This window comes from Calonectris borealis, chromosome 2 (genome assembly GCF_964195595.1).
Source record: "Calonectris borealis chromosome 2, bCalBor7.hap1.2, whole genome shotgun sequence".
In the NCBI taxonomy this organism is placed as follows: domain Eukaryota; kingdom Metazoa; phylum Chordata; class Aves; order Procellariiformes; family Procellariidae; genus Calonectris; species Calonectris borealis.
In genome coordinates, this window is record NC_134313.1 from 144,119,779 (window position 1) to 144,132,028 (window position 12,250).

The 12,250-nt window shown below is 40.2% G+C and overlaps 1 protein-coding gene across 3 annotated transcripts in view; it reads right to left on the minus strand.

Moving 5' to 3' along the window:
- Positions 1–12,250, minus strand: part of COL1A2 (collagen type I alpha 2 chain) — a 41,455-nt gene that overhangs the window by 3,280 nt on the left and 25,925 nt on the right. For all 3 annotated transcript variants that reach the window (XM_075143744.1, XM_075143743.1, XM_075143746.1), the window contains 18 exons: positions 11,828–11,935; positions 10,417–10,470; positions 9,798–9,851; positions 9,166–9,219; positions 9,004–9,057; positions 8,794–8,901; positions 7,745–7,798; positions 7,598–7,651; positions 6,516–6,677; positions 5,011–5,118; positions 4,472–4,579; positions 2,711–2,764; positions 2,498–2,605; positions 2,254–2,307; positions 1,797–1,904; positions 1,072–1,125; positions 831–938; positions 172–418 (listed from right to left, as the gene is read on the minus strand). In XM_075143744.1, the coding sequence (XP_074999845.1) occupies positions 172–418; positions 831–938; positions 1,072–1,125; positions 1,797–1,904; positions 2,254–2,307; positions 2,498–2,605; positions 2,711–2,764; positions 4,472–4,579; positions 5,011–5,118; positions 6,516–6,677; positions 7,598–7,651; positions 7,745–7,798; positions 8,794–8,901; positions 9,004–9,057; positions 9,166–9,219; positions 9,798–9,851; positions 10,417–10,470; positions 11,828–11,935 (1,651 nt within the window). The remainder of the gene's footprint in view (positions 1–171; positions 419–830; positions 939–1,071; positions 1,126–1,796; positions 1,905–2,253; positions 2,308–2,497; positions 2,606–2,710; positions 2,765–4,471; positions 4,580–5,010; positions 5,119–6,515; positions 6,678–7,597; positions 7,652–7,744; positions 7,799–8,793; positions 8,902–9,003; positions 9,058–9,165; positions 9,220–9,797; positions 9,852–10,416; positions 10,471–11,827; positions 11,936–12,250) is intronic.

Sequence of the window (12,250 nt, forward strand, 5' to 3'; positions counted from 1 at the left end):
AAGAGCTTTTCAGAATGTCCTTGTATCTATTTTCAGTGGAGGCAGAGAGAACTTCTTCACTGGTCATTTAGTATTTTCACTGGGTGGCCAAGGATACCATTCATCAAAGAAAGCTAATAAGCTGGAAGTACTCCCTGAGCCAGAAAGGGCAAATATCTGGCACTAACATACCGCTGCTCCATTCTGGGTGGCTAAGTCTTAGGTCACGGCAGGTGCGAGCTGGGTTCTTTCTGGAGCCTTCTGGGGTCAGCAGGGTCTCAATTTGGTTGTTCAATGTTTTCAGAGTGGCATCAACTTCATAATCCTTGGGTCTGAGAGAAGGCTGATCAGCCCGGTAGTATTCTGCATCATAGCCAACTTCATATCCACCACCATTGGGACCAGGGGGACCAGGGGGACCAGGAGGACCAGGAGGACCCTAAATTTTTCAAAAGCAAAAGACAAGAAGCATTCTATTAGACATATGGTTCTTGCAATTAAATGCTTCCACACATGTATAGTCCTACTTAACTTGTAGTACCCTCCGCTCTAATCTGAGGCAACACATATGGACCTGCTCTGTGGTGACTACTGTGGGCTCAAGCAGTAGAAGATGCACTGTGTAGGACTACCACATCTTCTTTGTGTATTTGCCGTAAGGAAAGAACACGGACTTCAGGTTTAGGCCTATTAGGGAAATGTTTAATGTTAAATAACAACAGACGTTTGGAAGTCTCTCTTTTTAAAATAAACAAACCCACATCTTTTCCTAAACTTCCAGGCTTTTGAAGTGATTTTCCTGTAACTGTGACATAAATGTGTTAAATCAACAAAAAATAAGTTATACTCACAGCAGGGCCTTGGCTACCATGAGAGCCACGCACACCAGCAGGGCCAATAGGTCCAGGGAGACCATTGCGACCATCTTTACCAGGAGGACCAGAAGGACCAGGTGGACCCTGAAAGGAAACTCTAACAGTTTAATGACAGTAGAAAACACTACAAATAAAGATTCATCTAAATGGGAGTATACATATATATTGCAAAAAAGGAATGGAAGAGTTATTTGAGTATGCTTTTAAATTCACATACCCTTGGGCCAGCAGGACCGTTGTTACCAGGAGGACCTTGATCACCATGTTGGCCCTATTGGGAAAGATACATGCATAGTCATTAAAAAAATGCAGTGGCACACACTTGTATGAGCAGGATTCAAGAGGAAGCTATAGTCAGCATGTGTATTTGGGCTCAGAGAATGGGTATCTAGGGCTAATGGCCTCTACTAGTGGAGTTGGGGTATAAAATGCCTGTTTGGGGGAGGGAGGAGAGAGAGCATAAAGAGGTATATTAATATAGATATAAAAGTTTTTATATTGTTTCTTCAGATTTTCAGAGAAGGCTTTAAAATAGAAGTCAGAATTCCTAAAGGGGATACCAGAATTTAAAGGGAAGAAAATCTACAAATTACTACTTCTTCTCTGTGATAAAAAGGCTTTACAATTTCTGGCCAAAATAAGAAATAATATTAAAACAAAGGCAGAGCTTTTGAATTCTGTGCTAACCAAATGCAGTCGAGTTTCAGGGCAACTAATGGTACTCACACTTCTAAAGTCAACTATCAATAGCAATACCAAAATTTGCCATTTTATGTGAAGAGCATTGAGTGCTGAAGAGAATCTTACGGCCTTTGAAAGATGATGCAGAGTGGAGTAAGTGGTATCAAGCTGCTGGGTTGTGCGTATGTAATTCCACACTAGGGTGACCTTATTTCCTTTTTTTGCTCTTTATATTCAAAATACTGAAAATCATTTACTTACAGCAAGACCAGGAAGACCCTGCAATCCATTGTGTCCCTTCAAGCCAGGCAGACCTCTATGCCCCTTATCACCAGGTTCACCTTTTTCACCACGTGGACCTTGTGGGCCCTAGGAAGGGATATAGATGTCAGAGGAATAAAACAGAAGGCTTCAAGTATATACCACTGTCAAAGCAAGAATTAAGCATGAGCATTCTACATTATGCCATAGGCTGCCCCTGATATATATATATATGTACATCCTGTTAACACACCTAGGAAAAGCGTCAATCCCAAAAGCTTCAGGATCGGTCCCATAAGAGAGAATGCTTATCGAGATTCTAGGTCTATAAATATTTAGAGGTCCTTAAGAACTACTTTTTGGGCCCATATCTTGAGCACAATCATGAGTCCTTATTAATAAAGCATGTTTTCTCTTCTTGCATCAATGTGGTAATGTATTTACAAATCAGACTTACAGCAAGACCTCTTGGACCAAAAGCACCAGCAGGCCCAACAGCGCCAGCAGGACCCTGAAACAGGAATAGAAAATGCATGTCACTGCTGTATATTATACCTAATAAAGGTTCCATGCTGAACACATCTCTGCAGAAAGCAAAGTAATTATCCACATATTGTAGGGGTTTGATGTATAATGTATATATATGATGGACAACTGTTAGTCCTGTGTTAATCAAAAAAATTAAGGTCTCATCCACTTACAGGATCACCACGGTTTCCAGGCTTTCCAGAAGGACCAACTTGGCCATGAGCACCAGGAGCACCCAGAGCACCACTGGGACCAGGGTTACCAGGAGCACCACGCTCACCCTGGGAACAAAGGAATGCAAAGGGAGAGACGGTATGTTACTACTGACTTACACATATTGCAATATTTCTTCCATGATTATGAAATAAAAGAAAAGAACAAGTTACCTTGAAACCAGGAGCACCATCACGGCCCGGAGGACCATCGTTTCCAGGATTGCCCTGTTAAGATACCATGAAAAAGCATTACATTCCATCAACCTTCATCTCACATGGAACTGTGTGTCAGTCTAATTGCTCCCAATGAGTAAGAAGACACTGAAATGGGATAGCATAAATCTTGAAGATAACAAACTCTTCCTTATAGATGCCACCTTCAAATCCCTTCAAATATATGAATGTTCTTAGAAAAATACGATGGTCTTCAAATATTTTAGGTTTTACAAGTTCAGTATAGAAGAAAATTACTGGGTTTTGCTATATTTCTCTAAATGAAAAGGTCAAGACAACAGTGGTCTTCATCTAGCTTGCACTCTTGTAAAACTGAGACCTACTTTTTAGATGAAAAATGCCAGTGGCGAGAAAAGGACTTCAACAGTAGTCACAGCTAAATTACTTTGTGGTGGTACTTCACAAGCTTAAATGGCTTCCTTTGTGAATGTTAATGTCACTTCAACTGTTTCACTGTGTACACTAGCAAACCTTTTCCTTCAGAAAATTCCCACAGAACAGAAAGTTTATTTCTTTTTAATACTTATAAAATAAAATCACTATTCTCTGATCTCTTTGAAATCCTGTGAGTTTCAGGACTCACAGGAGTCCTGTATTAACAATGCTCAGGTTATCAAATAAACTTCCCTGATAAGGCCCAGAGAAAACTTCATATAGTTATCCTTACAGGAGACAAGATAACGTGCTAATACTTTACTTTAACTGTTCTTATAGTGTAAGCCACTGTATGGATACCCTTCTTCAAGGTGAACTACTAACTTGGATGGTTAAATTGGATGGCTAAGTTTATTTGCTGCTCTATGAAGAACTGGGAGCAGGGTCCTATCCTCCCAGTGATCACCCACAAAGCAGGGCATTAGAGGGAGCAATTTGTTCCACGCCAGTGTTCTCACATTCCCCCTTCTGCACAGGACTCAGGTTCTCCATTGTGTCTTAACCTGCACTGATCTCTGCAGTTCAGCAGTACTTGCCACACAGGCCAGAGTTTGCTCCATCGTGTTTAGCCTACAAACATACTTTACATTTTATGGTGAGGGTATGCACATTGGGAAACATTATGTAGCTCAGCTCACAATGTTAAAGTGTGTCTGTTTTGTTAGGACTCAAAAATAGTGCTGAGTGTTGCACAAGTCCAATAATTGAATTCCAACATTTTGTGTAATGTACTTCATATGCCTCCTGAGTGAGCCTTAAGTTAAAAAACACTTTGTCTTTAATACCCCGAATCACTACATCCCTCAAGTAAAAGTGACTGCGATTTTTATACTTCCCTCAAAGATATGTATATTACATCTAACATGATGCCTAAGAAATTTTGCTGCTAACAAGCTTTCCTGATACATTCTTCTCTGTAGCCAAAACCTTATCCCCTGGGGTGTACTATTTTTCCCAGCTCCAAGAACAAAGTAATCTTTTTCCCACTCCACCTTTCTTGGCAATGAAGTAAAAAGTCAAAAAATTCTGATAGTGACTCCAGGATGTATTTCAGGCACAACTTGTGCCTTGAAGAATTTGTCACCTAGTTGGGGGCGGGAATCCATGTCTGTTAGAATCCTGCTATAATTTTCCCTGAGGACACCAGAAGGTACAAGTTTGCTAGCAGGACAACTTCCAGTTGCATCCATCTTTTCTGTGTATTTGTCTTTGGCTCAGAATAAAAGAAAAGCAATCCTGAAGAGGAAATAAGACATAGCTTACATCACGACCAGCTTCACCAGGAGCACCATTTGGACCAGGAGAACCCACAGGACCAGAGGGACCACGGGCACCAGGAGGACCAGAAACACCCAGGGGACCAGGTTCACCCTAATACAGGAACAGTGGTAACAAAATGTGACATTACAATGCAACACAAACCAGTCTTACAGAACTTTTGGCCTATATCTAAGAGAAGCATTTCTCTGCAATCAATTCTGGAAGTTAAACAGATCCAGGACACAAGAAACATATCTAACTACACCAAATATTATCCTCATTCTAAATTTTCTATCTCTTCTATCAGAAACCTCTGATGCCATTCAAAAATATGCTCACCTGCAGACACAAGTCTTGTTTGTCTGCACCAAGCAATCGTTTCTTCCACTGCTCTAAGTCTTTTAGGTCCATATCCTCTGTTTGCAGCAGCAATGGAAACAGCAGAATCTACATCTCCTTTTCCCTGGTTTCCCTTAAGAGGAGACCTCAACTTTTTTCTTTGCACCTATCTGTTTAAAGCAGTTAACTAGTCATATACTCACTGTTGCTCCAGAGATGCCTGGAAGACCACGTTCTCCTCGAGAGCCAGGCAGGCCAAGGATACCAGGAGCACCAAGAATACCCTGAGGACCTGGGCTACCAGGAGGACCCTATGACATGAAGAGAATATTATTTATATTAACAGAGAAAAAGAAATTTTTATGGCCCTCCACATTTCTCATTTGTTTTGCTCTACAACCGCTTTCCAAGAATCTCATGTGTGTCAGTGCTAGTTCCTGCATGGAAAAAGTTGTAACCAAGCCATAAGACTTTAAACTCCAAAGCTAAAGGTCTGTAAGAACGTAATGCCGGTTATACTCTCCTCACAACTGTTTTCCAGTGAAAATGCTGTTTCTGAGCAACACTATACACATGCTTTTTCCCTTCCCATTCAATAACAGTGGGTGATGCATGAAAATTGGGGTATTCAGTACAGAGAAGATGACTATGTGAGGGGATTCCATAGCAAAGAGACTGAGACAGTCTTAGAAGATTTCTAGGTGGTATGTGACATCTCCAAACAACCCTTAGAGCTCTCTACTGACCACTTGAAAGGTAATGGTTGTTTAACTAAGTGACTTTCCCATTTCCTTGAAATTTGAGCATATGTGGCACTAAACTTGGCATAAGTAATCATCCTGACAGATTACCCTAAATTATTACCCTAATTTACAGTCAGGCTTACTAGTTCAATTATGTTTTTCATAACTGAAATTAAATTAGAACATAAAAATTAGAAAATGTATTGTTTTATACTGGACATTAAAGGGCAAATTTTCAATTGTCACTTTCAAAATTTTAACATACATGTCTGACAGTGATACTGAAGATTCCATTCTTAGCTGCATCTTCTGCTGATCACAGAAGAAATGTCTATAAATTTTTATTGAGAAACAACAGAATGGCAAATCACACAAGTGCATCCTTCCATAAGACAGAAATGTGTCTGCCTTTAAAAACGCCAGTAATTCTGGATGTGCAAGCTTAAAGACACTCAAAATTGATTTATTTATTTGCCATATAATTCTAAGCCACTCTTGGGTCAGACAACTTTAACCTTGTGATCTCCACAAATTAGAATTTCTGATGCAGAAATGAATTGAGATGATTGTTCTAAATGGATGTTCACATGTTCTCCTTCTTCCATCCGTGATGCTCAATTTCAGAGCAGGAGACTCTGCCTCCCTTTCTCAGACTAAGTAGCAATTTCTTCTGCAGTTAGCCTTGTTGCTTTCACTTGGGCTACTTGCAGAGAAAGATGCAACTCACCACAAGAAAAAAAAGAGAGAAAAACCTGACCCAGAGATCAGGTTCGCTTTTTATGGCATGTTTGTCAAACATGTCTATAAACAATTTCTTGAGTCTCAGTGAAGCTTCTGCTTAAAAGCTTTGCTAAATTTGTGAACAGAAGAGAAAAGCCCTTCACAAATATCAAAAGTATCTTAGAAGCCATAATATTTACATGAAGAGAAACATTTTTAATGAGATGTGATACTCAGTAACTTACAGCTGCACCAGCCTCTCCAGATGGACCCTTCTCACCAGCAAAACCAGGTGGGCCAGCAATACCTTGTTCACCAGTACGGCCAACGGGACCAACATCGCCACGCAGTCCTCTAGCACCATCTTTGCCAGATGGGCCAGGAGGACCAGGGGGACCAGTGATGCCCTAGGATTGAGTATGAATATGATATCTTTACAATACAGACCCATCAACTGGGGAGATCAGAGATAAGTTTCATTTTATATCCATGTACAAAAATTGTGCTTTGAAATAAACAGCTGTTCTGAAGCAGCAACTTCTATTGCTTTTGTTAGCAGTGGATAGCTGGAATCAGGAGAATTACTGAACTGAGAAATTTTTTTTTTTACTCAGCACAGGTGGAAGTGGCAAAATTTGGCAGGAAAATATAGATTTGGCTCTGGAGACATTAATTGCAACTATAAAATCCATGAGAAAAAACCTCTTCCAATTCAACAGGATTATTTGCTTTGGATACTGGGATCTACAATATATTTAAATGTGGGGTATCTAAGGAAAGAAGTGCCTTTCGGTAAAGGTTGGAAACGCCTTTGAAAAGAAAACTACAAATGTCAATTTGAAATGAGAATTTTTGGCTGAAAAATAAGGAAGCAGGGATTCACATTCTTAAACACAATGAGAGGTTGCCCTACTTGAGACAGGGGCTGGAATGCAGATACTTTAGAAAGTGTGGACAGAAAATAACCTTAACATTCTTTTTCAAATAGGACATGACCTTCTTATTCCACTCAAAATCAATGGCTATGCAGTTACTCACGGAGAACAAAAGCAAAAGAAACACAGATTTTTACAAATGGTTAAGCACCTCAAGATGCAGAGGAATGCTTGATGGATTGTAAAAAAAACCCAACAAACTAAATGCATAACTCCCACTCTGGGAGTTTAAACAGTTAAGAGACTTTTTATTACCTCATCCAGTCCTATAAGGATCTGAGATGATTCCAGTGCAGTTAGAATTTGTGTCCATGTAACAAAAACGAGGATTATCCCTAACCAATGCAACTTCTGACTTATCTCCCATTAGAACTTCTTCATTAGTTACTCACAGCAGGGCCAGGAGGACCAACTCTTCCAGCAGCACCAGGGAAACCAGTCATGCCCTAAAAATAAAAGGGAAAAGGAAGATTTAGTTTAAAGGAAACAATGACTTCATGAAAAGCAACAATGTCAGTGCCAAAAGCCTGAAGACTTACAGGAGGACCAGCATCACCACGGGGGCCAGCAGGACCAGCAGCACCAGCAGGACCCTATGTATGAAGGATTGAAAAAGACAGATGAATCAAGCAAAGACTGTTAATGATGTTCCCTATTTAGAATAAGGGCTCAGTCTCACTCTCATGGAAGTTAAGGGCAATTTTACTTTTTACTTTAACAGGAGGAGGACTGGGCCCAAACCCACAACTCCTGTCCTGATACTAGGGTAGTAAATTCTCACAGACATTTTATATCAGTATCGTAAGGACTGAGAAGAGTTGCGTAAGGCATTTATGATTCAAATGAATTTGCTTTGCAAATGTTACGTGCATCTAAGCAAATGTGGAAGTCAAAATGTGAAAGACATAGAAAGGCAAAGAACAGCAAGTCCTCTGTTTGCATTGTATGACTAGTTCAGCCACGTAGTGCAAGGCCCTGGTATTGCTCTATTAGAAGCATACAGTAAGAACCCCAAACCATGTTATCTTGCAACACTTTACAGTATTTGAGATACCAGGGCCTAACTTTCTGCATCATTTCAACCAGTTCCCCAATAATGGGCTGCATGCATGTGAAGTTGTATATACCTTTGGGCTATAAAAGGATTAGCACATGAAAAGCCTGTGTGCAAGTAGGTGCACGGACAAATTTGCACATATGCTTCTGCATGACTGGGTCTGAAAGTTAGACTGCGACAGCACATCCTGTCTTTGAGAGGAAGATACCACCCTCCTCAGCTCTGAACTTACCCAAAATCATCCCCTGAATGATCCAAGATAGACTGATTTTGCTGATCTTCAGGGCATGTTGAAAATTTTTTTTTTTCCTCTTCATTTCAGTTCTAGACTCATGATCTGAGCCCACATAAATAGACTGACAAAGTTCATATAATGTGTGAAAATCAGTATGGTGACTTTCCTCACAGCCTAGTTTGAAGTTTTGTTTCTTTTTTTAATTACCTTTTCAAAATTCAAAGCCTTCGGGCTAGCGTATGGCCTGCACAGCACAGATAAGGACCATGCATTTTACAGAGACACAGTTCACTTACTGGTGGTCCAGAAGCACCGATTGGGCCAATAGCACCTGTTGGTCCACTTTCACCCTTAGGTCCTTTAGGCCCACGCTCGCCTTTAGCACCAGGCTGACCAGCTGCACCCTATGGGCAGAAAAACACACAGGACAAGGAGTTGGAAAAGCAAGCAAAGGAAATAGAGGAATGGCATGGCATCAATAAGAGAAAAGCACAAACAATACTCACAGGAGGCCCAGCAAATCCACTAGGACCTACAGGACCAGGCTCACCGCGTTCACCCTAAAGAGAGGACAAAGAAGAGAGGACTAGTTGGAATGGCCTTTAAAAGTGCATTTTTCTGAACATCGTGTCTTTGACACAGAAATAGTTGTAGGAATTGCTACTTACAGGGATACCACGGGCACCAGCAGGACCAGCGGCACCAGCAGGACCTCCTTCACCCTAAAACAGATGGCAGAAAACATTACGACACTGTGGGGGAAGGCCTCACTGCAGTCAGAACAGGGGTGATCTTGTGGTACAGATGCATATAGCAAGTCACCCTGAGTCTCCAATGGAGATGAAAATGCTGAAAATGCTTCTGTTTTGACCTGCCCTTTATTAATAATTTCTAACGATACTCAGGCAGGATAAAGAATCATTCTGAGCTAATGTGTGGTTGTCCATCACCGTATCAAAACCTCTTCTCACAGTGTGAGGAGGATTGTGGAGATTAGCCTCAACGAGGAAGAATTCAGACAAAGCCTAAATCAGAATCTTCTCCCCATATAACCCACTGCCATGTAGATGTGCATCCCTTCCCTTCCCTTTTAGGAAAAGGTTTGGGGTGCTATAGCAAACTTCACTAAATAGTTCTGCAGTCCCAATAACACTTGCTTCCCAAATCTGAAAAACTTGAAGAACTTGTGCACACTAGAAACATGGAACTGGTTTTTATGGAACTCCTCATCTTAAATATTCATGCGTGGGTAAACTGCATAAACCAACACGACACTTTTTCATTCAAAGAGTAGACTTACCCGATCACCAGCACCACCAGCAGGGCCAGGAGCACCAATAGCACCAGGCAGACCCTATAGGTCAAAAGACAGGACACCATTTCTAACAAAATGTAAGCAGGAGTCACTACTTTTAATATTTTTTCTTTTTCCTCCTGGAGACAGGTGTGTGACTTTCTTCCAGCTTTTTTCAGTATAAAGGACACATGATTTTATAAAACAAAATCTATTCTGTTATTTTCCTTCCAAAGTATGAATTTTAGGACAGACAGCCAAAACCTCAAATTAATGATAATTTTGTGCAGCTTTTCAGGCTGCCTTTAGAATTAGCTGTCTGGGCTGAGCCCATAAAGTTGAACAGGATAATGTCACACTGAACAACTGTCTACAAAATACAAGGTTCTCTGCTGATGTAATTTCTCTGCTTGTGTGCATGAGAAGTTCTAATTTTTCTCTCTTTCCCCCACATTCAAACATCCCTGGACAAGGGGCAACAAAATCATATTGATTTGTATCAAAAGTGAGCAGATATAAGAGGAAATGCAATACAGTGGGAAATGTAAGTCCTGAACATCCTTTTTAGTCACTTAAGTTCTGAGCTGTAGCAAGGTAAACTCAAGTAGAACCAAAAGACACTTACACGAGCACCATCTCTTCCTGTTGCACCAGTATCACCTCTCAGACCTGGGGCACCCTAGAATACACACAGGGGAAAAAAAGCATATTGGTAACGAACACAATAGTTTGTATGAACGAAGTCTCGAACTGTTTGCTGAATATCCATGTATTACTTGCATATCATATGAAATGCTTACCATGCTAGTTTGTTTGGGGAATGGACTTTGATTATTATTTCATTCTTATCGCTGAGCATGTACTGACTCGCAAAGCGAGAATTTGCAGATAAAGGGGACTGACGTGCTTTTCAGAATTATGAGCCTGCCTCTTTCATGGGAAACCTATTTAGTTTCCCCCAGGTGGCAGGAATTTTGAATGGAGGTAAAAATTCAAAACCAAGTTGATGTATATTCCAAATGATGAATGTAAATCCCTGCTGAAAATCCCTTTTCTTTTGGTCAAGAAATAACCACACATAAAAATTCCTTTGGGTATTCATGTTATACTTTTCTATTTGAAGCAGGAAAAGAACTGTTAAAAACAATGATGTCATATGAGTGATCACATAAAATGCCGTGTTTTGTGTAACAAAAAGTTATGTCCAGACCATCACTAGTGTCAAGAAATCAGACAGCACTGTTCTATCTCTTTTTTTTTAATACATCCTACTCTTCTGCATTAATCTGCATGTCAGTACATAGCGTTTTATAAAAAGTTGCAAGCAATTTTCATCTTAATTTCCTTACAACTCCATTTATGCTAAATTACTATGGATTTTTTTAGTCCAAACAAATAAGGCAGTTCTAGAAATCTCAGTTTAGCGTTTAAATAAGAACACAAGAGAATATGGAATGAGATGTACATAACAAGATAAAAATCAATTTTATAGATAATTATACGGATAAAGCAGATGTAGCAACAAGACTTGCAACCAGACTTCACAGCTTTGTATAAGGGCTTACATTGGCTAAAATGTTTTCTGATTTTATAGACAACCGATATAATCACAGAATGTTTTTAACTGGTTTACTTATATGATAGTCACTGCACCTAGCGCAGTCAAGGATTTGATGAGAGACTCAGTCCTTTGTGATCAGTAGGCCCATTCCTACTATAAAACCTATACTCAAAGACAGCTTTAGTATTTCTTCGGTAAGATAAGCTCATTGTTAACCAATCCTGTGAAGCACTAACTGCCACTTAAACCAATTCCAAATGCTGAGCAAAGATCAAAATACAACCTTAGAAAACACTGTCAGTCTGTTAGACCAACAAAACCTCTACTTATTGACTACTAATGAGTCATCATGTAATACAGTTTCACAGTAAGTAACATATTGGGGTAACCTGCAGGTTTTTTTAAGTTAATGAAATTCAAGCATCTCCCAAACCTGTGCATGCCATAACAAAGCAGGTTAGACTGTCCACCTTACCTTTTCACCCTTGCCTCCTGGAACACCAGCAACACCTCTCTCTCCTGGGATTCCACCCGAGCCAGCAGGACCAGGACTACCAGCAGCACCAACATTGCCAGGCTCACCCTAGCAGCAACAGCGTATCATGTAAGGCAGGTCAAATCATTCACACAACTTGGAACAAAATTCTGTCATTACTACTTTGCCCATCATTCTGCTTGCTTGTAAATAGTGTGAGTAGTAGCATTTAATCTTAAGCTATTGTACTTATTTTACTTTTTCAGCTAGTGAAGATGCCAGACGCGAACACTCTCTCTGATTCTGTGGGCTCCTGAGGTTTTAGGGTATCCCATATTCCAAACTAAACTTCTGTGGAAAGACCACCCACAAAAATCTTGAAAACTAAGACCCATATTCAATTAGCATCAAGCCAACGTTATT